The 26,911-nt window shown below is 38.1% G+C and overlaps 1 protein-coding gene across 1 annotated transcript in view; it reads right to left on the bottom strand.

Annotated features, from left to right (window-relative positions):
* The window catches only part of TGFBR3 (transforming growth factor beta receptor 3), a 112,949-nt gene that overhangs the window by 13,907 nt on the left and 72,131 nt on the right, over positions 1-26,911 (bottom strand). The window contains exons 5-14 of the mRNA XM_030455118.1: positions 21,793-21,976; positions 15,872-16,040; positions 14,309-14,456; positions 9,656-9,845; positions 8,631-8,956; positions 7,836-7,985; positions 5,863-5,994; positions 5,433-5,600; positions 2,432-2,731; positions 1,511-1,628 (exon numbers count right to left, since the gene is read on the bottom strand). Of these exons, the coding sequence (XP_030310978.1) occupies positions 1,511-1,628; positions 2,432-2,731; positions 5,433-5,600; positions 5,863-5,994; positions 7,836-7,985; positions 8,631-8,956; positions 9,656-9,845; positions 14,309-14,456; positions 15,872-16,040; positions 21,793-21,976 (1,885 nt within the window). The remainder of the gene's footprint in view (positions 1-1,510; positions 1,629-2,431; positions 2,732-5,432; positions 5,601-5,862; positions 5,995-7,835; positions 7,986-8,630; positions 8,957-9,655; positions 9,846-14,308; positions 14,457-15,871; positions 16,041-21,792; positions 21,977-26,911) is intronic.

The raw sequence follows: 26,911 nt of genomic DNA, 5'->3' as shown, positions 1-26,911 counted from the left end.
TAAATCACCCACAATGCAACAAAATACTCTATCACACTGTTGTCTTGTAACTAATCTTTATAAATGTAGCTTGTCTTTGCACACTAAGACCTTGTGCCTCTGACAAAGACAACATTCTGAGCAGAGCCCGAGATGGGAGCTGTGCACAATACTCCACACATCGGAAGGGCAAGAGAGCTCAGAGTACAAGTCTGTTTATTGAAAGCTGAACTTCATTTGCAGGATTTACTCATTCCCCATAGAACAACCACTGGAAAAAAATGAGAGCTTTTCAAGAAGAAAGAGTGAAGAATCAGGCCCAAAGTACAGTTTTAATTATACCACACTGACAGATCAAACACTTGCCTTTATTTCATAGTGGCTATGATCTGTATTAGCAAATTTATAAAAAAAAAACCCCAAAACTAAACATGAGCTGACTTGCAGAGCCAAACAGAAACAGTTGTTGCTGATGTCCGGTAGCAATGCTCTACAGTACTTTTAACTCTCTAAAGACTAAAAAGCAAACACTGCATAATGCAGAGGTTCCTCCAAGCCCCTACCATTCTGAAATTCTGTGAAAGGACTTCTGATCCTCATCCTTTTGACACTCCTCAAAAAACATTTCAAAAGTCCAACAGCTTTGGACACAACTGGAAGATTCTGATGTGCACATGCAGACACTAAAGCTTCTGATTAAACTGCTGTGTTAACACATGGCAGAAAGGGTAACACAGGTACATTTTCTTCTATGAATGTATCAAAACATGATTGATGTGGTTGTCGGAGGGATTCACCAAGAAAAACTTTCAAATTAATTGAAACTGGGAAAACAGTTTTTATTTTTCATCACTCACAGGACATATTCTTAAGTCAGAGTACTGTCTCATGATGCAGTCTGCATTATTTCATAATGCTCCTCAGATTTTCCAGCTACTTCAACCAGTTACTAGCCACAATCATGCATTTTTTGGCATAAAGATTACATAATCAAACAAGTCCCACTGAAGCAGAGCTAAAATACACTTGTGTATCGCATCTTTTGCTCTTAGAAGCTCAACAGTCTAATGAGTCTCTCTCTACTGACCACAGCTTTGCTTTACAAACTTATCGGGCTCTAGCATCCTTAATACTTTGTAATTCCATTGTTGTTATTCCTAAATAGGTATTTACAAGCACAATAAAGAAATGATACAGCAGGGAGCAGAGCACTGCCTTTAATCTCCATGCAAAGAGAAATTGCTGGAAGCTCTACTGCTATACTCATACTTCTGAAACCCATATTCTTTTCTCAGTGCCTGACTAAACCACCCATCTCAATAAAGATGGTCAAAAAACCCACCAATGAACTGCCATTGACAGATGACAACTGCCAGGGAAATGTGTAAATAAATAACATCTTTCCAAATACAGTATCACCACATGATTATACAACGCCACTTGCTTGAAGTACCACCTTATTTCAAGCAGCTGTATGCTACACAATATGTTATATATAGCTTTAGTAAATAATTCCAGCTAATTTTCATACCTTCTGGTTTTCCTTCATGTGTTATTACAAGGGGCTTTGTGAAGGTTTTTTTATTGTGCATCATGGCCAAGATCATTTCCACATTGAGAGAGGTGCAAGCTTCATCAGGAGGAATGCACTGCAAATACAAATGCAAAAAAAGTAGTCAGTGTGGGGCTAGAGACACCCATCTGCCAGGACAGCTCTGCCAGCTGCACAGTTACCTCATTATAAGTTTTATCCTTTATTATTTGCCAAAAAGAGAAGAAAGCCTCCGAACGATCCCCATGCAATGTACTGACAAGGGTAATTCTTAGCAGTATTGCACAATGCAAGCTTTGCCTTCACTAAGGGTCCTCTAAACTTCACAATTTAACTCAAATTATAGTAATTATTTTATTTTAGTATAAATGTTTTTAAAAAATCTGGTAGCCAGAACTATAGCCACTAATGTGTTGGTCAACAATGACAAATCACCTTTAAAAAATACAGTTTAAGAGGGATGTGCATAAACCCCACAGTAAAAATAAATTCCAAATTCTTAGAACACATTAACAACTAATTTACATCAATTTCCATTAGTTGAAGAGCAGGGTTTAGTGATTCTTTTTTGAAACAATCAGATTGCAATATTTTCTGATACCACGCATGTATTTGGAAATTAAAGTTAATGTTGTTTGTGCTTTGAATATGGATAGCAAAGATAAATCTGAAAAACTTGCACAGTAAAAAGCAATTTCTAATTATCCTAATGAAATCTAAACAGAAACTATATTTTGCAAAGCACATAATATCACAACTCTTATCAAAAGTTTGAGCCTAGACATACCATGTTTATTACATCAATTTCGTAGAAAACTGTTTATTCTCTTGAAAGTTCATATTAAAAAAATATCTTTTTTTCATCTAAATCAGAAGTTTAGACTTCAAGAAATTACTAACCTTTGGCAATCCTTGATTATCTTTGTCTTTATTCGTACACAAAGTCAACTCACAGTGAAGAAAGAGCAGAGAGATGTTGAACATTGGTTTAAACACAAAGCTAAATCTTTTTTTGTCCTTCTGTGCATGAGGTATTGGAAAGTTCACCCTCTCAATACTGTAGAATTTAACAGATTCATCTTTAGGACAAATGTTTTCTATGATGGTGTAGTCAGACATTCTATCTGGATTTGAAAACGGGGAAACAAAGCATGTTTGAATGGCAAAGCCCAAGGATCTGTCAGCTTTAGTCACAGACACCTGCATTAAAAAGAAAGAGATAGTAAGATCTCAGAAATGACATTTTTAGATCACATTTCATTAACATTTTCAAAAAATTTTTAAGCAGTTTTCCACTGCTGCTTCCAATCTGAACTATTTTGAAGGCTGGATGTTAAGGGTAGGCTGTCAAAGTGAGAGACAGAGAATCTGTGGTTTCAAACCCAGCTGTTTAATAGCCTAGCAGCGAATAGATACAGCAATCCCTTATCTTTCCAACATCAGATAAAAAAACACAGCCCAGATCAGACATACAGTTAATGACTGCTACTGCCACCTGAGATGGCACTGCTTTGCCCAGACACAAAGCAGAAATGTATGGAAGTCAATTACTAATTCCATGTCTTTTTATCTATTTGAAACTTTAATGAGAAAGAAGGAAAAAAGCACCAAGACGCAACAGAGAACCCACCCCCAGCCAGGGGAGGAATGCAGAGGCAGAGGAGAGGTCATGGTCTGATGTGTGGGTGGCATTCCTGGACTCAGAGGGCAGAGGAGCCCTCTAAAAAGCCAGAATTTCTTATGAAATGATCCTTTTAATATATTGTAGGTCTGAAATTCATGTTCTTTTATGAAAAATAATTAAGACTGCAAACTTCCAGGGCACTGATGTTGTTAAGGTAGACTGGAATGCAGACAATGCTACAGAATAATTAGGAAAAAATTCACATGGATTTTGTAAGAAATGAAGCATGTTGCTCTTAATAAATATAAGTGTTGTGTCTAACCATTAACACTGTCTGATGAAAACAATTTTACAAGCAATAATTTCCTTAGTAGAAGAAATGTGCCTTAAATGCATACTTATCCTTAAGTGCTGCTTGTATATTTAAGTAAAAGACTGCCAGATCTTCCTGTGGTATACACAGAAATTCTGGATGCTAAGAGTCATGCAGTGGATAGAGGCATTTCTTATTTTTTCTCTCCCCTATGTGAGCAGCAATCAAACTAGAGATGAAGAGATGTGCTGAACAATCTAAGGAAGAAAGAGCATCTTCTGAAGTAATATAAATAAAAACTGAATGGAAGTCAAGCCACAGACACTGAAAGATAATCAAGCTGATGGTGTTAACTAGTTTTAAAAGATTATGGCAAGGAGAACAGGCATACTACAGTATTATGAAACACCATCAAGTAAACAAAAGGATGAACAATATCTCAAGAATTAAGACTACAGGATAAAGGTAAGATCAAAATAAAGTGAGATCATGAAAATGAGAGCAAAGAGCAAAGAAAATAATGCCAGAAGATTCAAATACAAAAAACATTTTTACAGAGAAGGAAAAGGGAGATACAGAGTTCTTACAGATTATGACCTAAGCAATTTATTCACCAAAACCAAAATATATTTTTTAATAAGAGAAACAAAACAGAAAAAAAATTTAAAAAATAACAAAAAAGTGGAAAAACAAAGATTTCCATCAGCTGAAAACATAAAAACAGAGTCACAGGAGCTGAACACTGATACAGGTTTTCCACTGTGCAAGAAGGATAAACAGAAACAAAAAGATTTCTGCCAGAACAGGTGATAAAGAAATCAGAACATCAGTCTGAATAAACAGCTCCAGAAGCAGAGGGCTCAGAGCCAGGAGGATTCATCCCAGGCTGCTGAAGGAAGCAGACAGTTTTATACAAATGGAAAAAAACAAAAAAATAGTGCATCTTTTATAAATATATTCTTAACTGAGCAGGACATGCTGTCTTTTTGCTTAAACTACTTTAAGTACTTTTCACTGGGTAAGAGAATGAGGAAGAACCACAACATACTGAAGCAACAAAGAAAACTGTACATATGTCAAATAGACACTATGTTAATGTGCAAATGGGCTTACAAAAAGGAACTAACTTGGGCAAAAGAAACATGGCATAACACTGTTTACTTCTGTCAATTCACTCAGTTTCCTGGTCTTAGAAGCCTTTTCCTTGACTTACTCATTTAAAAATTGTGGATACTATTTCATTGCCAGTGTTGTATTTATTAATACATAACACAATTTAAAGATGCAAAATTCTGTTATTGTGACTATCTTCAGAAATACTGAATAGTGGTTTGGAATTCCCTAGATTTCACAGACACCACAAGAACATGTGGAAATATCACCAAGTCCAAACACACCTGAAGTTGGGGGTATCTGGCTGTTGACTTTGCCGGGTTTATTTATCTAAAGCTGTCTGATCTCTTGTGTCACAAGACTCAAAAGGACTGCAGCTGGGGTTTGTAAGTGGATCAGAGCAAGATCAGAATCTGTATTAACTTTGTAACACCAGAACACAAGCATATAGAAGACAGACACTAGCAACCATTTTTTGCATGTCTACATCTTTTAGAAGAGGTTCAGCCATATTACCAATAAACTCTGTAATTGTCATCAGGAAATGCCACTTCAGAGTAAGAGCTCAGAGACCACTTCAGGTTCTGCACAGAAAAGCAGACATGGCAAGAATGACCACTGTACCTTGTAGTTAAGGTAATGCATTTTGCAGGAATCCTTTTGGTTTTGACTCAAAACATTGTCCTGCTTTTAGCCCACAGTTTCTGTTCTCTGCAGCCAACTAAGAACTTACCTGTCTGCCTAAAAAGCAACTGCACAACAAGACTTTTCAACTGACAGGAACAAATTTGACCTAGATGCATGGCATTGCAAAATGTTTCCGTTAGTTTTATCTTTTTTCAGTTTATTACCTCCACGTATATTGGTCCATTCTCAGCAACAGAGAAGAGTCCTTGGGAGGGAGCAAGGAACAGATCTGTTTTGTACAGCTCCATGTTGAAGGTCACATTGGTGATGTGTGGTTCAGGAGGCCAGAAGATGCCTCTGTCATCCTCTGGCTGCTTAAGTGTGCAATTGAACTGAAAACAAACAAAGAAGAATACAGATACACTCAGAGTCAGGAGGGGCAGCTGGACAGGGATAAATTGGAATGCACTCTATATGGGCCCACCCACATTCCACCTGGTTAGTGGAAATCTTCAACAGGATCACAAAAAATAGAAGTGGGAAGAAATGTGTTAAAAGACAAAGTAACTACTATACAATTAATGTAATTTATGTGAAGTGCATACTACAATAGAGATGTCCCTGTTGTCAGGTACAAACTAGAGAGTAACTTACCGCTATTTCAGGCCAGCTTGAGAAAGCAACATCTCCCTCGTCAGCATCCCCTGGAAATCCATTATCACCTGATTCCATGTCATCATCATCAAAGCCACTGCTTTCAGCTGGTGATGACAGCTGAATGACAATCTGCACAAAAGGCATTGCAAATGCATAAAATTAGGTGATAACCAAGCGCTCTCACTTCATGGTTATTATTTTCATCTCATTTCAGAACAATACAAAGGCCAAGGAAGTGCACCAGCTAAGCAGATCTTGAAAGCATGTCTTAAACAGCTTTGTGCTGTGCATGTAAACTATGCAGGTTATACTTAGAGAACTCTCTTCAGGGCTTTTTTTTATAGAATTCAGAGCCATCAAAGACAACAGTCTGGGTGCTTGTGTCTGAATAAGCAGCCCTGCATTTCCATTCTATTTTTAGTATTTCTGTAACCAACACTGAAAAAAGAAGTGGCTTTCTTCAATGATTTTTTGCAACTTACAGTCTTTAAGGCACTCATTGAAATCATTAGGGTGTAAAGGACCAGATGGGGGAACAATCATTAAAGGATTTTCTCTTCTCTCATTTGCATATTTTTTCAGAAATGTACACCCAAAAACATGACACCCCTTTACCCATTTTCCCCTTTGTTTTTCTCTGTATTTCCTCCCTTTTGTTTTTTCCTCCTCTGCACACTTCTCGATTGCATTCCCTGACAATTCCTGGTTTTGTTTTCCAGTGTTCTGCACTTTGATTCTTTTGTAAACCCTGCAGCTCCTCAGCTGATTCCCGCCCTTCGAGGACTTCTTCTTTGTTTTCCTGGACATAGACCAACTGCTAAGAAGTTACATATACATTGTTTGATGCTCCCCTGACTGGTGTTTATTTTTCAGGAGAAATGCTCCCAAATTCAGAAATATACCATACATGACTCAGAGTTTAAGTGAGTAGCTAAGACTATCAAAAGACATGATGGATAAAGGAGATAAGAGGAGGCAAACATCCATTTTAATTTGGGGCATAACAGAATATAGAGACAATGACTCAATGTACTTGACCTTGAAGCCTAAATGATTCTATGAGGGTCATATGAAGAGATGGTTCTGTGACAGTATTTAGCTCCAGACTTGTGCTCTTCTGTAGTCTGGACATTTTTCTATCCAGTCTTGTTTTGGGACTGCTTATAAAGTTAGGTGCTCCAGACTTGCCAGCACAGAATGCTTTTAACCAGGTAAAGTCAGATCAGACTGCCTTAGTCTTAGTTGTGTTTGGGTTGGACCACAGGCTTTCCATCATTTGCCATAGTTGCTTCTACGTACTGGAAAGCTCAGGAAGATGTCATTAATTCCAAACCCATATTAGCTATAGTGCACTGAAGCTCAGAAGCTTAGCCAGCCTGGAAAGCAGTAGCTCAGAACCCAAGTGGGCAACCTTTCGACATCACTCATATCCAACTACTCAAGAAGAGTTCCTACAACATGTACATCAACTGATAGCAAATATGAAAACAAGTTATCAGAGAAAAGCATGCACAGATAATGTCTTTTCCTCACATTTTGAAACCTGCTTTCATACAGTTTCAGAGGAAAAAAATTCACCTAACATAATTCAGCATATGAATTAAGTAGTATTAGCTTTGTGCAACCACAAAACTTCATTCCTATTTCTCTTTACAGTTACATAGTACTGCTTATGTATAGATATGTCAAAACAGCATAGGAAAAGTTGGTGCAACATCTTGGAGACTGGTACATATGGCCCCCAACGTGCAGCCATGCAATTTGGTAGAAGCAGTTAAGTCCAGCTCCTCTTTTTCCAACTGACTGTCCAACTGCACTGAATGTGCAGCCTTCTATATCCTTGACTGTAGACGCATCTAGGTTTGAACTAGACAGGAAAAGATCAGGATTTTTTGTAAAACTAAATCTCACTAAAATGGCTTCCTACAATACACAGCACAGAAGGTGGGTCCTCATTTTAAAATACTCACAGAGTTAAAATAAACGATCTTGTTCAAGATATATGCTGTCTGAGTCCCACATTTGTTCAGGGAAGACTCCAAAATGAAATGGGTATCATTCATCCTGGCTTTGCAAGAGTGATCCAGCAGTGAGAGTTCTGTCCTTGTGTAGCCGCTGGCCTGAAACAAAGGCACTTTGTAAGTGTCTGTAAGTGTTAGGCTCTTGCTACAAGTGAAGCTCAGAATAGTGCTCATGATTGCTGGTTGAAGGAAGTAAAGTTAATTGTACAGATATCTAGGGAAGGTCACTCTCAAAATGTCATTATACATGAGAGATAGGAAGTAAATGTAACATGGAACAAAGACAACAACAGGTTCATTATTAATCTGCTGATAAATAATGCCGACTCTGTTTGGTCTGAAATGAACTCAGAATGCTGCCTATACCAGGCTCTTTTCCATGATGCAAATGGACAAAAGCAACCTATCAACTGGTAGATGGTAAAGACAGATCTATGCAGGTCTCACAAAGCTATCAAAAGCAGCTTTTTTTTACTCTGAGCATTAAAAACTCAGACTGATGATTAAGCACTGCAATTTTTTCACATAACCAACTCTGCAAAACTTTACTCAGAAATCCCTCTACAAAATACTAGATAGTTGGAAAGAAGAAACATGATCCTGAGGAATGTTCACAGTTGGTGGTTCCCTCACCAATTCTGGAGGGTTGGGTAGCTGAAGAGCTCAGGATGTTTATTTTTTCAGTTTAAACACAAATCAAATGGCCAGGCCAAAAAGCCTGCCAAAATTTGAGATCACACCAACCTGCAGAGAGTCTTTTTCTACAGCTACTGTCATGACTTTGTCATCACACTTTATTGACAGGGCCACATCAGCACTACCCTGAACCTCTTCAGGTTCTTTATGTTTTGAAAGGGAATGCCCAAAGCCATGATTTATTAATGTATCCATGGAATCACTGGACGGGAAGATTCCTTCTCCCACTGCGTCATGTCTTCCTCTGTTAATGTGAAAAGGAAAAGTCAGGCCATCACTTAATGCAGGATTCTTCGGGGCAGGCAGTGGATTAGCACCCAGCAATTCTGTCAGCTCTGGAGGAAGGGAATGGTCTTCTTCATCATTCATCTCTTCTACAAAAAAACAAAACCAAAAACATTAGTTACTTGATAATCTTCTGCAATGTTGATGGGTACAATTTTGGTTGAAAAAAAATAATCAAAGGAAGCCCTTGAAGGACATTGTGAGCAGAATTCTTTCTACTTGTCAGGTAACTACCTTCCTCTAAACAAATGTTTACTTAGTTGTCTCAAGGAAACAGTATGCTCACACTTTTGGAAAAAAAAAAAGAAAGTAGAAATCAAAACTGGATTTATTATCTAACAGGATACTCAACTGCTGAAGTCCATTCCAGTGGACACTGAGCATGGGCAGCTACTACAACAGTTCAGCAATCTGGTCTAGTGGGAGCTGTCCCTGCCTACTGCAGGGGGGTTGGGACTAGATGATCTTTAAGGCTCCTTCCAACCCAAAACATACTATGATTTTATGACTATGGCTTGTGAGTTCAATAAAACATAACCATTTCACTCTACCAACATATCAGGAAATAACACAACTTGCCAGGACTCTTCTGATAAGAGCCACTGATTTTTTATTTTTTAAAATCAGTATTCACAGATGCTACCAGAATTCTTGATGATAAACAGTGAAAGTAGTACAACTCCCAACAACAAAGCTTCGAATTGAGGAAGCACTTTTCAAATAAACATATCCCTGGAAACACCAGATGTACTTTTTTCTAGATGCTAAAACTTAGTCTTCAAGCTCACCTGTATCTTCAAGTTGCAGATGAAATCTGTTAGCAACAGGGGCTTTTGTGTAGGAAGTAACTGGACTATAGTTATGCTCGTAAGCCCACTTGATCAAACTCTCATGTGACGAGGGAATATCAGGTATTACTGATTTAGTCATTCTCATGGATCGCTCTGTTTCCTTTCCAAAACCAATACTATTTGATGTCTGCAAACAAAGAGAAGCTTGGTTTGTGATTAGCCAGTCAACAATAGTTAAAATGGAATAGTGACACTGATTAAACATGATTTTTACTCTGTTTTACTTTTAAATAACAGCAAATGGAGAACTGGGAAATAAAACAAATTCTGCCATGTTAGGCACAGAATTCCTGCACACATGGAGAAAAGCCCACCCTTCCTCCCAGCCTGGTGTACAATAAATCAAGTTAGTCAGAAGCTGTTAATCTCTAGATTAATAAACTAGAGAAAGACATTTATAGCCATTTGTTTAATGCCCTATTCTCTTCAAAACTGAGTTGAAACAACTTTTGTGAAGTGAGGTGAACTCAAGATGACAACTGATATTTCAAACATCCCCTTCGTTTCTTTGGTTAGAGCATTACTTAAGCTACATGAGGGAAAACCTTTGGTCAAATGAACATTACTGAAAAAGGGAAAACATAGTATGCTTATGAAAGAGACCTGATACCAGCTAAAGCTTTGAAGTCAGCTGGCACCAAGGACAGTCTGGGCTTCCCTGAGTAAGCTTCATACTAGAAATGTTGTGTGCTGCCTGCATAATGCTGTGTATGTTAAGTGGGACTGAATGAAATGCTCAAGAGAGTGATAGTGAGAGCACACACATTTATGGAAGGATAAACTACCTAAAAGACAACATACACTTTCTGAACATAGATAAAATTTATAACAATAAAAAGTATTTAACAATGTTAGTTTTACATACTTACATCAATAGAGCAAACTCATAAATATATTTGCAGACCTCTTATTTGTTATTAAATAATTAGAGATAACAGCTAATCAGAGTTGACCATGGAATACAGATGAGTCACACAGTCTGTCATCATTCAGTTTACTGAAAAATGGTTTTGAAAAAAAACCAACAAATTTTCTTGTTCACATGGGGAAATCAAAGGAACATAAACACTCCTAGCTGTTACAAGGGCTGTCGGAAAATATTCATTGGTACTACACTTTAACTTGCTTTTCAGTGATTGACATCTTAAACATGTATTTGCACAAATCTAAATATATATATGTATGTCTTTTTACATTTGCAACTTTACTATTATCACTGTAACAATCACATCAAGGACTACAGAACAAGACTAAGAACATCCAGACACCAGGAGACACATGCAAGGAAATTGAACTGCACCTTCTGTATACAGATGATATCACTGAATGCTCTACAACACTTCCTTCCATGCCTGATTATCTTCTCCATCATATAGGCAGCTTTCCTTTTTTTTTTTTTTTGTAAAATCCCCATTAGTTTCCCTCCTTATGAACAAGTCCTAACTCTCTTTCACTCTAGAACATCGAAAGATTTAATAGCCTGATCTCTTTTGCCCAGGTCAATTTTAGACAGTGGTCCTATGGTGGTCCTGCTACCCAGTGTCACAGAGCTCAGTAGCAGTTCTCTACTTGACCTCAGTAAATGAGCTTCTGAACAAAGATGTGACTAAAGCTCAAAGAGAAATCTGATGAAATGGCATAATTTATATCTGTTTCCCTCCCATAGTTTCTTTCTAATGATCCAGTTCAACATCCTTAAAATACAGCTTCAAAATTGAAGTGAAAGAAATTCTAGGTGCGGAGTGTCTGGTTTGAGGATACCGCCACCAGTACAGTTATCAATGACCAGCAAAGGCCATTGAAGATAAGAAACAAAAAGGAAACATGAAGTATCCCAGCTTTAGTACCTTATTACTGTTTTGGATCAAACAATCTTTTATTTTGCAAGGGATACAAATGTGAACATGATTAACATGATTTATCACATTTTCATATTACCACATAGCTTTGACTTTTGACTGGTTGGAATTATTATGCTACCCCAACTTTGCTGGATCTCCCTCTCTGCTTTCCTTTTTTTTTTTTTTTAGTCATGAAGAGACAGCTGAATAAATATCTCAAAACTCTACTGTCATAGCTGGCACCTGACCATTTCCAGGGCTTGTTTATACCTCTCTAATCCATGCTGAGCCTTTAAATGTTCAGTCCTGCAACACCTCAGTGTTACAAAACCATGCAAATGGCTCAAAGGAATACCTTCCTTCACTTGCCTGCCCTGCCAACACCTTCACACATGGTGTATGAAACCAGGCGATCAGAGCCACCTACTAACCCACTCAGAACAGAGAGGGACCATTTCAGAAACTGGTGGGGAGTTGTTCTCATGTAAAGAACAGTCCCTCCAAGCTTTTGAAACCATTGCAGGCCTGATTTGTGCGTTTCACATCTCTCAGTCTTTACCCCTCAATACACTTATTTTCTTTCTGTAATTTCACTTCTTTGTCCAGTGTAGCTTTGTAAAAGGACAGCAAATCCAAAGGATGCAATATCAGTGGCAGAGACTCCTCCAGTACCGAAACGTACAAGCACTGCATGAGGGCTGATGTAAGGACAGACTGCAAACAGCATATTTTGTGCAATTGCTTTGTCTCATCTATTCCCATTTTACTTGGTTTTGTGTCCATCCTCTTTCAGAGTTTCAATAAACATAGCAAGCTGGGAGATAAGCTAGATGACCTAGAAAGTATTTTTCATTTTTTGTCTATGAACTTAGACCTTAATAATTCACAGCCCTGGGTCTGAGGCAGCTTCGCACTAACCTTTCCCTCTCTGTTTGCCAATCCCCTCAAGAAAATTCTGATTTGTACTGAGGGCAAGAAGTTAGGAAAACTGAAGTGCATGGAACTGATTCAAGTAATAAAAAGAACATTGTGAAACATTACCTAATTGTTTAGTAATGTTTTTATGCATTGTCTAAATTTGGGCTTAGAAAGGCCTTCAGCCTAATAGAGATATGAACGAATTCTAAATGCTGGATGTAAAGGCTTTTTAATCACATGGGGGTGGCTTTAGGTCCCTCCCAAGCCCTCTTCTAAATGAAGGAGAACAAACACACATTCAGAAAATGAAGTATTTGTATAAATTAAACATTATAACAAACAGTTACTCACAAATCCTTGCATAAATATGAGAAGTCTTTTATATATTGAAATTTACATATATAGTATTACATTCTTTTTTGTTAATCTAAATAAAATGTTACCTTCTATTATTCATTTACAGAAACAATTTTAACTTACATTTTTCACTTACACTTTCAATAATTATTAAGAACAACTTTTAAAAGAACAGCAGCATTGCTTTTCTAAATTCAAGTGCAGCACTTGAGACATTCTGAAATCTTCTACAGTTCCTCTTCCTGAAAATTCATCACACACAAGCATATAAATCAAGAATATGAAATATGGTACTTTGGTTATCTCCAAGAATGAATCAAACCGATGTACCATTCTCTATGCTGAGAAAGTAGGGATTTAGGACTAAAGACACAGTGGTAAATTTATGTAAATTATGGTAAATTTAAGTAATAGCAAGGCAAGCATTATTTCTTGCCCTTCTGCTTACAAGCATGGCAATCCTGGGCACCTAACCTTGATCTTTCTTTTTAAAGGCTGACTATTTAGGACCTACAGAATGACCAGAACATCCTTTCCTGTCTGTAAAATAAAGATGTGTCAGGGATTAAAAGGGAATGTCATCTTCCACCATAGAAAATTTTTCCATTCAGTCTTCCAAGCAACACCATAAGTAATTTCCTTTTATTTCTCTTACTGTCAAAATCTAGCATGAAATCCTGCCTACCAGTCTGCCCTCTGATGAGATTTAGATCAAACCACCTTTGGATCCTGTCAGAATTGCCCTTGCACGTCTTAAAAGGAGAAAGCTACCAAGCAAAGTAAAATTCTTATAGATACAGAAAGTGGGAATTTACCTGAGCAAACATTTAGCTCAACTGCACAATGTGCTCCTAACTCTTCACTCCATACAGAAACAGGCCATACATTTAAAGGCTGCAAACAAAGCTTTAGAGAGCTTAGTTTTAACTTTTTAAAAACTTATTATTTGCAGTCTGAAGAGAGGCAGGGTCAGTTGGACCAAAGACTCCTGGGGATAGAGGTACTGGCAGGAAGAGGGCTTAGAGAGTACTACAATCACAGGGAGTAAAAAAGTTTCCACTTCTAAAGGGGTGTGGGCATGTGCCACATATCTATTCATTCTGCACTCATAGGCATCTTTCCAACCTCTGAGATGAACCTGCAGATCCACTCACCAAAGTAATAGTAAAACCAGAAATGAACATCCAACTCCATGCTTAGGGTACTTCAACAAATGTTGAAAAGACATAGGCCCTTGCACTAACTACTGGGCTTCTTCAATATGCTGGTCAGCTTAATAGCCCATATATTAAAAGTTAATGAGAAAAAAAACATAGTTTCTGTATATAGTCCTTGAAATGTAGTAATAATTTAATATAGAGCTCAGAGAGAAAACACTCAGAAATCCTTATGCTCTAGCACTGTATCACATTTAAATGGATTCTATACTGTTTCAGTATGGTAACACTCAAAAAACAAAGGTGCCTTAACTTACAATCACTTCAAGCTTTCCCTGGACATCGTGTGACTTGATAACCCAGTTGACAGACTTTTTACACTTGAGGATAAGTACGACGTCTCTGATGAGTTTGGCGCCTGGTTGAGATGGTTTAATGTCAACAATTATATCCACCTGGAAAGTACTGTATGTGGAAAATAAAGAGAAAGTTAGACCAGAATGCCAGAAATTTTCAGCTATCAACCTTCTTCCAATCCATCATATTTCCACTGTCTGGCCAGCTGATTAAAATGCTGGAGATTATCCCGGGCAACACAACATGTGCTAAACAGATTGTTATTCCACATATGCTTAAATAATTTTGCGCAACAGTAGAAAGAAAAACTTCTAAGAAATAGAATATTTTTGTTTCTTGTTTACAAGTGTGCTACTCATTTAAGAGCAAGTTAATTACATGCCTAGCAGTTTGCTTTACAAAGTGAATGTTGTTTTCTTATTTTCCTGTGACAGCACCTAAGTATATCTGTTTCAGTTTCCTCTGGTTATAACTTATTAAATTTCAAAATAATACCTTAAAAAAAGCAAACAGACAAATCAATCAGGTTAATAACAAAAAATTAGTACAAATACTATATTGGGGAATATCTCTGCCGAGGCAGTTAAAATGTGGAAATTACCTCACTTAGAATCTTGCGTGTGTTGAGGAACTAAGCCGTGCATTCAGTTTCCAATACTTCTGGATATATACTTACTTTAAAAAGAAACGAAGGCAGATGTCCAGCCTACTGCTTGCTGGAAAATAGATGATCACTATCCAAATTTTCAAGATCTCAGTAAAATAAGTAGAGCAAATGGGTTTCTACTCATCAGTAATATCTCATTGTGCAAAATATTAATTCAACAGAAAATCTTTTACTTTCAAACCATCATATAGGGCATATATCATAAGAACGTGCTCAACCCCAAGCAACAGGTTTCAACTAATATTTTGCACTGTGACTTAGTGTATTTTGGGACCTTCATTTCACCTCCTGTATGCCCAGCTCAGCTTCTGTTTGTTTCTTTGTGGATACAAACTTTGTAAAGGTAGCTGTGGATAACACAAAAATCTAAAACAAGAGGAACTTAACTTACTACTTTACTTTAATAAGATACTTTAATAAGATACTTACTACTTTACTTTAATAAGATTTTTTACTTTAATAAGATACTATTTAAAAAAATTGCGGTCTTATCATCTGAAAACCAAATTCCTATCACAGTTAGCTACAGCCAAAAGCCCAGAGGGCCTGAAGACAGGGCTGTCATTGTGTAATACCGTGAGGGACTTAAAATGATGTTGATACCACAGAGCATAGCTCTGTTTAGGATAGGGCTGCAGCTCACATCACACAGAGGCAGATAATTTAGGCTTATCTACTCCACTTCCACTGCATCTCACCACTTCCTTACTTTCCCAATGCTGCTAGGCAAGAATATTCTCAGACTCTGGGTTCACCATCTTTCTATGAGCTAATTACCCCTCTTGATTTTCAACAGGCAGGTGAGGTCTTTAGCTCTGATTTCAAACAGATTTAGTGCATTTAGATAATACTTTACCTGATTGGATTGGAATTTGGAGTGATGAGTTCAATGATATGAACTTCTCTTTCCTGGACTAAGTTAGACATAAGGCACCCCTCTGCTGCTTTGGGTTGTAGGTATCCCGCAAGGTAATTTAAAGACAGAAAATTCTTTTCTATGATGCATGAGGGAGGAAAAACTTGATCTGGAGGTGGGGAAAAAAAAAGAAAACATACGCACCTTTACACATCAGCTTACATGAATGTTTGCATTGCACATACTTCAGTATAATTTATGACAATCTCTTGACTAAAAGGTGTATCTATTGTCTATCATAAGCACTTGTGACAAATCAACATAACATTGAAAGGGATATCAGTGCTACAACAACACAGCACATCTCAGATGGAAAATATTTACTTCTAAACTGAACACTTTCTACTTATGGATTTAAATATTTCATGAGAATAAAAACCCTACAAAGAGAAATCTGAAAACAACACTGAAGCAAAATACATGGGTATCTTTCTGAATTAGTAAAATGCATGTAGTTTCTTATCTTACAACTTTAAAAAAGATTTCTTTCTTTTGAAATTAACTCATAGAAAACTTTTGTGATCAATTTCTTCTCTCTTTACAGAGTGCTTTATTCTTGTTACTACAAACTTATTATATTTTAAAAATAACAGCATTTTCTGTTTCCTTACTCAATATATTTTCTTATGTGTCTAGAAATACCTCAGTTCTCTTGTGCATGGGAAACAGCATAGCAAGAAAAGGATGAAATCAGTTGTTGCTATTAAGCCTGACCATAACATCCATAACTGAAATTATGAAAATTTAAGAGCAGATAATATATCTTCCTTATGGTTTTAACTGCCTAGGTATCATGGGCATTGGCTGGTACACAATGATAAAAAAAAAAAAAAATATTCACTTGGTATGAAGTCCCCATGCACAGCCTACATTGCTGCAGCTCAGAAAGCAGTATTTCCATTGAAAAATAAGAATACCTCATATTTCTGAGATAACTTTACATATGAATAGAAGGACCTAGGATCATGTTCAAAAAGTCCTGTAAGAATATAATTCCAAATAGTTGGCTCTTTGACCTTTGCCTTACAAAGAAAGATTTCCTACTAAGGTCACTAGCAAGATAAAAAACAGAAAAAAAATGCATTATATGTGCAAAACTGTGGATGATCTCTTAAAATCTGAGCTAAGACCACTGTTAGCATTCAGTCCCTAAATGAGAGCTGAAATTGCACCCCCAAAGAGCATTTGTGCGAGGTACAAAACTTTGCAGGGAGGCCAGAGACGCCTGTGCCCCTGGCCACTGCAGAATCAATTAGGGGAGTTTCTTCTCCTGATCTTACACAAAGTAGTCTTTGAATATTAACCTTGCTGTCTTTCCTATAGAATCTATGAAAGCTGCATGAGGCTGTTACTATTCATACTGCACAAGCAAATCATTCCTCTAACATCTGCTATGTGCCCTGGCAGATTAGCCTTGAACACAGCTGCAGTTCTGCCAGCTCCTCCCACAGCTGCACAGAATGGAAAATGATCCCAAATGGTCCGCACTGGACTTGAATTTATATATTTATATCCATACATACATGCAGACACAGAGATACTAGGTATTTGCTCCTCAGCTGCCATACAACACAAATCAAACCATAAAATAACAGCCTGTGAGTGTGGATAGTTACCACACATGCTGTTGTTTGCTACTGCTTAGAACTTGGTTCCTAGTCCTGGACCTTCCATTAAAGGAAGGAGCTGTCTGGAGCTCTCAAGAACCACTGCTCTCACCACCCCCAGCACCAAGGCTCCCCAGCATGGGCCTCTGCTCGACAGCACGCTTTTCCTCTGCAGCTGATTTTAACCCTGTCTCTGGCTATTTGATTTACACATTCACTTCCCCCCTCACCGATGTGTAGTTACTCTCATCCGTGCCAGTCACCACGATCTGGGCTGGAACAGAAAAGAGGATCCATTTCATCTTTCTTTGGTCACTGCACTACTTTTCTTTCTTAGTTTCAGGACTGTCTACTTACTTTAGAAAATTACTGCAGGTGCCAGCAATCAATTAAAAACCTTACTAAACCAGCCAACAATCAGTCAGTTTATGGACCCTGTGCCTCTCTAATCTCCACAGACTCCCAGTATGGAATCACAGGCAGTTTGCCTGCAACACCCTCAGTGGAAGGTCTCTGGCCAGCAAGCCCAGATGCTGTGGGGCCCCACTTTTCAGAAGGCACTCGTGGGGCTGTGGTTAGCAGCCAGCAGCCACCTTCCCTAGGCCTGTGCCAGGCTGCTCAGATGAAGATGCCTCCAGACTGCACACTGGGATCTGTAGTTTCTGTGGGCAGCACCTCCATTTTGCAGTTGAGGACAGACATTGTGTCTGTCATTCACAGGTTCTTGGGTATCCCAACTTAAAATCATTAGGAGGTTTTTGTAAAAATGAGCACTGTTAGTCAGGTATTATTCTCCAAGACATGCCCTGGGCAGCACAAGTTTGATTCAGCAACAAAAATCCCATCCAATTAGAGCTTGCCTTTTTAAGTCCGAGATGGGTATAAATGAGGCATTGGGGATTTTCTTCAGCCACTCTGATGATGTGGCTTCTTCATGTGTATTTTGCTGTTTACCAGCCTTTAGCATGATGGAGATCAGAACCACAGCTTACATTTAATGGCAAGGTATGAGCAGGGAAGGGGTTGCAGCGATCTCTGGAGGGAAGGTGGGAGCTCTCAGCAGCACTCAGGAACCACAGCTCCAGACTGACTCAGTGCAATCATCTGCATTGCATTAAACCAAACAACTCTGGTGTGTAGGATATGTGCACAGGTACAAACTCAGAGTCAGGACTGAACCTTCAGCTTCTTCCAAGACAGCAGAAGTGTGTTACTGTCTGTAACCAGGCTGGACATTTTCCACTCTATATTTTGCCATGGTTGACTATAGGTTTCTTTGTGTTTGTTTTTTGTTTTGTTTTGTTTTTTAATGTTTGTTGCTTTTTTTCATATTTAGCTAAAAAATGTCTTGAAATTAGGCTCTCTCCAGGCTAGCACACCTGCCCTGGATTTAAACTGGTGGTACTGGATAAATTAGGTAACATTAATTAATAAGTCTTCCTGACTTGTACAACCATATCTTATTGAGGTGGGAGGAATTAAACTGAATTCTGCTGAGTGAAATGTATCAAGGTAATTTTCACCATGACCAGCCCTGCTTTCTAGAACCTGACAGTGATCATCAAAGGCAATCACTTGGTCATCTCCTTCACTGCTCAAAGCAAAGGAAGAACAAGAACCCCATTTCTTGTGCCCCCTTCCTCCAAACCCTCATTCAGGGATTCAGATGCACTTGACCCTGACCCAGTTTGTTAGCTCACTCAGCTTCCTTCCCTTTGCAGCTTCAAAAGCTATTTCAGAGCACCATGGCTTCAGAAGCAGTTTGATGCTATAAAAGATCACCCTTCTTCAGATCTGTCTGTCCTTTGGCCTGCATTTTCTGTTTGCAGTAATCAGCTACAGTGAGTAGTGGAGTGGAGTGGAGTCTAAGTGGAGTCACTTAGAACAGTATAACACCTTACAATTTCAGATTTTTCTAATTTGAGTGAAGCTGAAATGTGGGCAATTATGTAAATAGTGCTATTATATTCTGTATTGGTCACACAGTGCTTCATATGACCAGAGATAAATTATGATTAACACTGGCAGTGATTCACAGACTGGCAGACGAGGGTAACTGAGTAAGCACTTGAGAAGTGTGAATTTTGTATGACAGGCTGAAATGTGCATCAGGGTATGCTGTGGTTTATGGAATTCAGTGATTCCATCATTCTCTCGGCAGAGAAGCAAACCAGGTACACTGCCCACCTGGTTTCCATAGAGGACCATGCACAATTGCTGCAGTTCAAGAACTGACCCTCTCCCTACCCCTGAGCACACACATAACCCCCCATACACACATTCATTCCTTTGCCAAGAATTTAAATCAAAATCAAATATGGTTACAACTGAGCTAGTTTGTAGGAGCCTTCTCAGAAACTGTCTACTTTGGTTGCCTGCCAAGTTCCATTCTGTGTAGTTACTCCTAATTAAACTGTGTTTTAACACATTCTAAAGTGATGCAAAGCTCTCCTGTTTACCTGTATAGTTTAACCAGATACAGGCAACTAACAACCAAAACGTTATCTGTTTTTTGACATATCTAAATAAAAAAGTTAATCTCTGCAATGCAGAGACCACTACTCCCATATATCTATTCCAAGAGCACTTTAATAAGCTAATAAATATATTTATGAATAATTTTCTGGCATTAAAATCCAAGACTGCTGCCAAGTAGAGCAAAAATCATGCAGGGGAATCCTGTAGAAATTTGGCAGGATTTGGATTCAACCAACACAGGCATGTTCTGATTTGGGGGGGCAAGCCTCATGCTTCAGGAAATCAAATGATCAGATACAGGTGGTTAGGAAAAAAAGTCTCCACAGAAGTTTGTGTTGTTGGCTTTCTGCTTTGTTTTGGGATTTTTTGGGGGTTGTGTGTTGGTTGGGTTTTTCGTGCTCCCTGGGTTTGTTGATTTTTGTTTGATTGACTGATTGATTTTTTTTTTTTTTTTTTTTTTTTTTGGTAGACAGTTTGGCTGTGCAGGAGTTTCTCTAGAAATACTGCTGAAATATTACTAAATGAGGGTGCTGGTGCTTGTAAACGCTGAGTCCACCAGTATTTGTTAGATGTTAATATAACATTTTATTGATTTCTTCTTTTCCCATCACTGAACTTCTTGAGAGATGACAATTAGTTTGAAAACACCTGGATCATGCTGCAATGCAAATCAGTTCCAGTTCACCTTTACTAGCCTTTATTCTTGCTGCTTTTGTTTAGCATAAACCTAGATGTTTGCTTTAGCCTGAGCCTGGATGAGATCTTTGGATAATAAAACCAACATTGCATTGCAGACCATTAGGTGAAGAACACTGACAGCTTAAAACATTTCGTATCTGTGAAAAACAAAATTTCACCCCAAATCACCCTGCACAATACAGGAAAATCTGTTCTCCCTGTAAAGTTCCTTTTATTATCTATATATCTTCCAGAAAACAAACACAAATTGAGCTAAGTAGAGCATAAACCCTCCTAAACTGGCTGCCTTGTTCCAAACATGTAGTGAAGAGCCATTTCTCCTGTGTTATCCAAGGCTAATGACCAGCTGAGGTGCAACTCCCCCCAGCAGACATGCTATGTGCTATGTGACTGGCAGCCAGCTGAGGGAAAGCATGAGCCAGAAGGTGCTGCAGAGACTCATATTGTTAAGTTGTTCCAACACAGCTCAGCTACAGGGCTACAACCCAATTCCCCTAAAAAGGGATCTGTGAAATCTTTGAGGAACGGGAGTCCTCTTCCACCTGCCCTAAACCACCTGATGAATTTGGCATATACCTCACAGGGACAGGAAGTCTTTCTCCTAGGGATGGAAATAAACAAGGACAACAAATTGAGACAACTCTGGTAAGGAAAGCAATAATGCTTTGCCCAAAGTAGTCTGGATACTTATAAATGCAAATACTGAAAAAATATATAAACTGGGTTTTTCTAGAAATTACCTTCCACTTCAGTCCTTCGGATTAAGACACCCAAACAATCATTATGAAGCACCTTGCTCCTTTTAAAAGGCGAAGCTTTGACTCCTCTAAGATTCTGACTAATTACATCCACATATATAAATATAAAATTATGACACCAGAATCCATTAAAACTTGCCTAAATCCAAGATTTGGTTTTTAGACTTGGTCTTATTTCTCTGCCTTCCCTTTTCATATCACATCTCTTGGAAAGTGAGAGGTATTTGAAGATTAAGTGGGGAAATAATACTACAAGCAAGACTTATTCTCAACAGTTAGAAGTGCCTAACGATTATGCTGGTTTAGTTTTGTTTTTTACCTTCTCCTACTTTAATATAAATATTTCTTGATATTTTGAGTTCAGTGAAAGATGTTACTGCTCCATATTCCTTCTGGGCCCACTGTAGCAGATGTTCGTTTTTCTCAGGAAAAAGTTTTTCTTCTGTTTCTGCTGACAAGGAGAAATTTCCTTTCTCAAACTGAACAACGGAACCTAAAGACACCTGATGGGAATAAAAACATATTTTTAATGTGATACACTTATCCACACAGACAGCATGCTCGAGCAATGTGATCTGTCACATCCAAATGCATTCACTGAATGTGATTACAGTTTATTCCAAACAGTTCCTGAACTTCACATGCTTTAACATCTTCATAATGATTCCTTTTCCAGGGCTGTTTTTAAAAAATGAGTACCCATCACCCTGGCTGGGGTGCATGGAGCAGCTGACAGAGGGCTCTGAGCCACCCTCTGAAGTCATACTGCTCAAGAAATGGTACAACACTGCTGCAAAAGGAACTGAACTTTGGGGGCCTGGGGTGGGCTGGAAGACAAAAGGAAAATTAAGACAGAAGAGAGCAAGAAGATGGTCTGAGGAATTGAAGCAAGAGAAGAACATGAAGCTCAAACTGGGGACCATTGAATTAATTCCCAGATCAGGAAGAACAGGAGTCAAAGCTCAGAGGCAGATAAAGCCAACAGAGAAACACTAAGAGAAAGGGAAGATATTTACTCTTGCTTTATCTACAGAGAATAAGGAAAGCTTTTAGTCTATCTCCTAAAGCAGACAAGTTACACGTTTAGAAAAATCCTTATAAATAGGTTACATTAACTCACGTTTTAATTGGAGAAACTAAAAAGTTGTCAAAACTAAAATGGTCAAAATGGAAAAGCAGTAAGTAGAAGTGCAATGGGTTCTATAATAGTGAAGCCTAAGATTATTAACTACACCTTCACTGGAGTGGCAACAGCATCACCAAGAAAAAAGGAGAGCACAGGGTCAAACAGAAATTAGGACCTGCATCAACTTGTACTGCTTTTGAAAGATAAACAAGTCATTCCAGATTTGTTGCAACTCAAGATCATCCCAACAGCAGCCTTTTGATAATCCTGTCCCTGTGCAGGGATGGGGAAAACACCTCCAGAACATTTGCCAGCTCTCAAGAAGTACCTATAGTGAGAGGTGAAAGAAAAGCATTCCTTCATCTGCCCAACTTCAAGGAATCATCACCCATCCCCACACTGTCTCTTTCTTCAAGGTGCTTGAGGGTTGGGGTCTGCATGCCCTACCCAGGCTGGTCCCTCCATGCACACTTGCACCAAGATCTAAAACATCAAGTCAAGAATTACATGTACTTGAGTAAGAAGGCACAGCAAGATGAATGAGCTTTCAGGTTTGAACACATCAGTGAAGATTTCCTTTGGACAGTATTCCCTGTAGCAGTGTGGAAGTAGCATTTGCCCAGGTATCACACACAGCCCCTATTTCCAAAGTGCTGCAGGAGACAAGACCTCGTGGAAGTACCACCAGTTTCTTGTGCTGTCCCCAGAGCAGCTGAGGAAAATGTCTGAGTCACTCTGCTGCTCTCCTTCCCTTTCCCTCTCCTCGTCTTTCTAGTAACCCAAATTTCTTGGGTGGAACAAAAGGATGGGACTTTTTCATAACTGAAAATCCCAAACCAGTAATGACAAGATCCAAAGAGTGAAAAATACATTGTAACAATTTCTAACCTGCTTTACTCCTTACATGTTATTGCACAATAATGGTCACAAGTCTCTCTAATATTTTAAACAAAAAAATACATCAACAGCAAGTATTTAGCAGAGATAATCTGAAGTCACCAACCTTTACCTTCCCTGAAGCTATTGTTCACAGCACTATCTCAGGATGTTATGTATCAGTTTGTTTAGCCCCAACAAATATTTGTCAAAATAAACATATAAATTATACTTTTTGGCACATAGAAAGAATTTAAAAGTTGTGCCTCTAGCTATTACGTTAGCATTTATTATTCATATACCACATACTCCCTTTTAAGAGAAGAATCATGTAATTCAGAGTTCAACAACAAGACCTCTCAGAAAAAAAACAGCTTAGAAATCTTTGCCAGAATGGTTTTAAAAGTTTAAACTAGCATGTTTAAACTCCTAATGATCGTCCTTATTTACTGTTTATCATGTGATTACCATAAAATAGTTCCTTTAAATTAAAAAGGTTTATTCATTGTAACACAGAATACACAATGATCAAAGTAGTATACTTCTCAAACAAGAAAGCAAACTGCCATTAAGAAAGTCCACTGCCCCAAATCCACAATGCTAAAAAAAGATAGCTATAAAGTATCTTGAAAAAGCCATGGATTAGTTTTAAAAGGCATCTCTCCAATGCTGCTAACATTAAATTTTACAGTGCAGTCTCATAGGATGGAGAGTACACTGACAAAGCACAAGACAGGTCATGCAGAGATCTGATACAGAGCACCACTTGGACATGTGAGACATCTTTTTAGAGCCCTGGCCTAACTAAAAGAAAATCTCCCATGCATAAAAATTTCAGGATTTAAGGACTTGACCCATTAATATTTTGCAGGGATGTTGAAGAGATGCTGATGCCCTCAGGAACAAAACTCCTTAACTACTTCAAAAATGCTACAGTTCACCCAATAAGTACAGCAATTGCTTTTCACTTACACTATTTCAAAATGTTTCTGGTATTTTTTTTCTGGTAAGCATCAGAGAAAAGGTTACACTGATACTTCTTTAAGGACATTTGAGGCAACTGCAAGATAAAATTTATTCCCTCTAAATATTGACCAAAGAAATGCATTAGCTTGCAATAACTAATTTTCACTGTATTTTTAATTTGATATTTGAGATATTTAAATTTCTGCTAGCACAACAGTTTTCTTCCTCAGAATACACTTCATTTTCCATTTATTACTAAGTAAAACTTGGAAACCTCCTGCATCACTCTGCCGCATGACAAACGTCTTCCTGTGAGAAAGATCCTATTAATGAACCCCCAAATTACTGAGCTCTGCTATGGAGGAACTGACAGAAAGCAGATCAACTGAGAAGTATGGCACAAACATCCTCACTAGATTATCATGAGTAAACTTCTTTAAATAAACACAAAACTTATAATAATTTATTTTTTTTAATCGCATTCTAAAGTCTGTTTGAAATGCTAGTTCCACTACCAGGTTTTTAAAAAGAGTGCAGAGTTCTGCCGTGCTTGCCAATGTTGAGATTTTTAATACACGGACCTAAGGCAAGGTTAAATGAGCCAAGCACATTATTTTTTCTGGAAAGAAATCAACAGACTCTTCCAAAAAAGGCAACCATCACCGTTTCAACACCTGCCTTGAACATTAACTACTTACTCTTCAGAAAAAAACATAAGCAGTTCTCTAATGTACTTACAATAAGCCAGGGGATTAAAACTAAAGAATGTTTTAAAAATTTATATATTCCTGAATATTTATCTGGACACCCATTACACAGAGTGATTAAGAAACTGCCATCACACACACTTCGATCTCCTAAAGTGGTTATTTTCAGAGGGTGCAAAGTGGAAAGAGTGCACCAGCTCTGTTTCCTCCTGTTGTGAGGACATTAAAAGTGACTGCACTGGAAACATCCTCTGCCACTGAGTTCACCTACAGAACCTGTCATATTTCTGAGGCTAAATGAACAAATTTCAAAGCTTGACATGGAAAATCAGTTTGCAAGATACTGGCTATGGCCAGCAAGGTTCAAAGACTTCAAAGAGAAAATGAGGAACAAGTACAGTATTTTGCAAATTTGCTACCAAAACCCAAGTATTCTACTGAAGAACAAAACATGTTTAGGAACATATTTCAATTACACATATTTCAATTGCCCTGCCGACCATTGCAGGAAACAGAGGCTGTAATTTTCTTTCCATTGTACAGAGGCAAGGAAACGTGCATTTGTGAGGGGAAAAAGAAAAAAAAAAGAAAAAAAGGAAAAAAGCGCCTTTATATGTACCATAAGAAAACTTCCAACTGTTACAGAAAAACTACCTTTGCAAAACTGCCATGGTGGTTCAAGACATCAGCTACCTGGCAGATGTGCCAAATGACATAAATTACTATTCCTAGAACAACTCTTACAACCAACTCTAAGCCATCTCAAATATATACACTGGTGAGGGTGAACACTGTACACTGAAAATACTGTCTTGTGTTTCTTACTTCACTTGCTTCCTTCTCTCCTTTTAAATGTTTATTGCCCATTTGTTTTTTTTAATTTGAACCTGATCAGGGGGGAGGAGGGGGAGATATTTGCTTTGTTTGCTTTATGACATCTTAAGTACTTAACGTAGTTATAGTTCAGAACTCTCAAGTATGAAGCAAGTTCATAAATTTAGCCGAGAGAGAGAGTTAGACACCTTGGGGAGATGACTCAGAATACAAAGTGTCCACAGCTACACAGTGTGAAGAAATCCCTCCCTTCACAGCACAGCTACATCACTACCCACCCAAACCCATCCAGCACAAGGGACTAACAAAGCCACCCATAAAGCCAAGGCTGAGGCAAATATACTAGCAGAATAAAAACAGCATCCATCATACTTTCAGCTGAGATATATGAAATATCAGACATCTGGCAGAATGTTTAGAAGAGCAGTAAATCTGCTCAGAATAAAATTTTAAAACTTGAACTGACTTTCAAAGCAGCTCAGATGGGGTTCAGGCTCAGCTGGTGTTGTGATAACTACTTTGATACACTTTGGTCCCCTTACAGAGGAAAACCAAAGTCATAGAGAAATATCAGGTATTCAGATACTCAAAAATATATTTTTGTTGTTCCTAAGTCCACATACAACGTGATCACCAGGAAAATAACTGTGTTTGTTGAGTGACTAAGAAACATGCTGCTTTGAAAGGTGCTTACCTGCAACATTTGTGAATTGCCTGTCAGCTTTGTGTAGTCCTTACCAGCCAGGGAGGTGTGATGCTTCCAGGCAGTGGCAATCTTTCATTTTCAGTTTAGAGTTCTTGGAATCACTTTTAGTCGTCATAAAATTCCACTTCTAGTTTTCACATTTTTTAAAACAAATATGTAAAAAACCAGCATTATCCTAGTCACATTTTAGATTTTAATTCTGCTTCCCAGGAGATGCTCTGTT

This window comes from Calypte anna, chromosome 8 (assembly GCF_003957555.1).
Source record: "Calypte anna isolate BGI_N300 chromosome 8, bCalAnn1_v1.p, whole genome shotgun sequence".
Classification (NCBI taxonomy): Eukaryota; Metazoa; Chordata; class Aves; order Apodiformes; family Trochilidae; genus Calypte; species Calypte anna.
This window is presented reverse-complemented; position numbering and strand designations above follow the sequence as displayed.